This window comes from Barbatula barbatula (genome assembly GCF_947034865.1).
Source record: "Barbatula barbatula genome assembly, chromosome: 19".
NCBI lineage: Eukaryota > Metazoa > Chordata > Actinopteri > Cypriniformes > Nemacheilidae > Barbatula > Barbatula barbatula.
In genome coordinates, this window is record NC_136782.1 from 13,235,931 (window position 1) to 13,239,362 (window position 3,432).

General features: G+C 44.8%; 1 protein-coding gene across 1 annotated transcript in view; it reads right to left on the reverse strand.

The window, feature by feature from the left end:
- The window catches only part of kmt2a (lysine (K)-specific methyltransferase 2A), a 33,755-nt gene extending 30,748 nt beyond the window's left edge, over positions 1-3,007 (reverse strand). Inside the window, exon 1 of the mRNA XM_079480908.1 lies at positions 2,579-3,007. Within this exon, the coding sequence (XP_079337034.1) occupies positions 2,579-2,824 (246 nt within the window). The 5' untranslated portion in view covers positions 2,825-3,007. The remainder of the gene's footprint in view (positions 1-2,578) is intronic.
- Positions 3,008-3,432: the final 425 nt, after the last annotated feature.

Consider the following 3,432-nt stretch of genomic DNA (forward strand, 5'->3'; position numbering starts at 1 on the left):
CTGATTCTGCAAGCGGGGCTTTACTCTGGACATTAAACGGCAAGCCAAATGGCGTCCCTCACAAAGAAACAGATGAATGGGGACTTAAACAGGACAACTCCAGAAAGTAACAGTTGTCTAGCAGCCACACACTTTTATTTGCACTTTAGATTTTGAAGGGGAAAAATTATCAAACACGGTTTACAAGATCAAAGCAATACCAAATTTCGTTTTCGGAGCTGCGAAAAACCACACAGACGCATTGCCTCTATGTAAACATTTTAAGCCATCCACATGGGTTAATGAAGTAGTCTAAAAGCAAGCCATCAGAGATGAAATCCTATTGGGGCACTGTGGCCCCGTACTGTTGTATTTGGGTCTGGCGTGAAGGAGGGGCAGCGTGCTTCTGTTTACGGAGCATGCTGCTGGCCTCAGGCTGCTCTGTGCGCTCAGCAGGCTGTGATAAACCAGAACAATCCTACCCAGGCACAACATCCCCTCTGAATGAAACTACAATGCTGCGTCCGCAACCTGCGTGAGCTTCACATGGATTTGAACCGTCTGCCTCTTACTTATACGTTTCACAAATTCAACTGTGCAGTCTGGGCAAACTATTCAGCGAGTGAACTCACATTCATTTAAAAGCCACATTTATACAAATAACGCAATCAAGCAGAACGATCAAAACAACTAGGCGGTGATTTACTACGACGCACAAAGCACCGCACCATGCGCACAACATTGACTGAGGCAATACAAATACATAATTCATCTAATAAGAAAGTGGAGTAAATATGATGTATATGTGCAGGAGTACCACGACTAAATCAGCATATCATACGCACATACAACACGCTTTTAAATCTGCGCCACGTTTTCAAAACGCATCGTTTTACAGCGGGCTACGCGAACCGGAGAATCAAGCGCGATGAGCGTGTTTCTGATTCGCGCCGCTCTCGTTTCGATGTCCCCGCGTTTCCGATGCGCAGCACTCCCCTCCCACCTACTCACGCCGAGAGAGGAAGATGGTAGTTTGTCACAGCACACACCCCCACAAATAACAACCTTCGTTAAACGCATCCTATTTATTGCAGCCGCCTTTGGTGCTGCTTAAAGCAGTGCATTTGCTCGGCTTTGATAAAACGCGAGGTCTCTTAAGCCTCGGCGATGCTTTGCGCATGCACGAGCTTATTCTGGTGAGAACTATGACATTTTTTTCCAAATGCGTATTGCTTGCTACGCAATATGCGAGAGGGGAAAAAACATGTCCACCTCCCATTTCCCCGTGCATCAACGGGTGCTAACGGGCTAACACTCGTTAGCAAACCTCCTCTCGAAGGTGGAGAAGGCGAAGTAAACATGTCGAAAATCACATATTGCCAACTTCTGCGACATACTTGACGACCTAACGTTACACATATATGATCCATTCACCGCAACAAAATCCCGCCAACCTGCACATGTAATAGCAACACTGTTGATGCTATATTAGCATCATACATTTCTCAACCTAGAGGACAACGTATAACTAGGCTAAATTGTATTGTAAGTGAACACATGCACGTTAAAAAAAAAGGTTTGGGGAAAGGCAAAGCATCAGCTGAACTGAATACACCCTGAACTGCCAGTCAACACTTTAAAATCAGGATATTTTTTATCAGACTGCAGTCGTTATGTATCCTCTCTGCGTGCTAACGTAAAGCTAAATGCTCAGACAACAACAACCAGCTGGCACCAGGTGTTTTGGTCCAGTTAATTGTGCATTCCATTTTACGCGTTTATTGATACACCCTAACCTGATTTTTTTTAACAAAAATTAGCCAAAGGTCGCGTTAAGTGCCTTAAGCATCCAGAGACTTGAAACTGTGTTGTTTTGAGGAGGTTTGGATAGGACGCCGTCAGCTAACTCGCGGCCAAATACAGACAGTACTCCTGTACCATTATTTCATGTCATATAGGCAAAAACGTAGTTAAAATTGAGAGCTGAGTGACGAGTAAACATATTTAATGTTTAAACTACACGCTTATGCTTGTAACTCTATTGGCATTATTTTGACAACCCCCGCGCTAAGTTACGACGTTGTGTGCTTCTGCTCTCCATCGCTCAAGAAGTGTTTTTCATAGCGCTTAAAAGTAAAAAAACAACAACAACAGTTCAATAAAACTCATCCGACACACTCAACGTCACTTAACGTGAAATAAGTTGAGCTCTATCCAGCCAGGGGCTCGCTACAGTTATCAAGCTACACATCTCCATCCTGTCAAAAATGGCTCTGAACTCCAGGGGGGTCCAAAAATAAAATGCTACATCACATCAATACGAACAAATAGACAACGCGACCATTTGGATATCCGCCATTAGATGGGATTATGTTTATATTTTGATGCGAGTTAGTTAGCAGTTTAGCCTGTCAGTGGTCCCAGAGTGAGCTGAGAGAGAAAAACAGCACATGGATGGAGGCATGTGTCTGCTGCGCAGCAAAATAACTACCACACTCACTCCTCTCACTGAGCAATTTACAGCTACTACACGGCCGTCGAGTTATTCTACACGGGATTTTACATTTGACGCAAACGCTTAAACCGGGGTCCCGCTTACCTCATCGCTGCTGGAGCCGCTCGAATCCCCCAAAACATCCCGAAATTTCTGCAGGTTGTCGCCGATGGCAGCGGACACTTGCAACGCAGCGTCGAAACCGGGCCCGAGCCCGTTCGTGTTCGAATTTGTCCCCGCGCTGTTTAGAAGGGAAGCAGTAACCCGAATTCGGCCCGCTTTCCTCCCGGTGCCCGAGCTGCTGCTCCCTCTGGGCCGAGCAGGGAACCGCCACCGACAGCTGTGCGCCATTTTACACTCTGCCTGCCTGCCCTAGGATCAGGGAGCTCAGTGTGGGCGTGGCCCCGAACGAGCGATTTCAATAAACTGCCACTTCAGTCAAGCGGTCAGAATGGAATATCCATGTTTCGGGGTTGTGGTACAGAGGACCCCGACTTTGCGTTTGTACAAGATCCCATCACGGAGTACGCGCTCAGTGGTGTTTTTACGCAGGTTCGTCGGCTATACCCGAGAGAGCGAGCGATAGAGAGAGAGAGAGAGAGAGAGAGAGAGAGAGCGAGAACGAGAGAGACTGTACATTAGGCACATCAACAATGTAGCATGGTAAAATTTTAACTAGGCATTCAATAGTTTTTAATACAGGCCATCATCAACTGTTACAGCTTTATAAATAGTTGTGTTAGTTTATTAGAACTGAATTATATCAGATGTTTGTTAAGATTAAAAAAAACTTTATGATTCCATTATTAAGTTATGTGTGAAATTACACATAATTGCATGTCAGGTAGTCTTTCACATGAGCCTACTTTGTTATGAGAGTATACATGTTTTACTTAAAATGCTAGTATAATAACTATAAACCACTTTGCTTATTTGGAACATTGTTTAAATACAATACA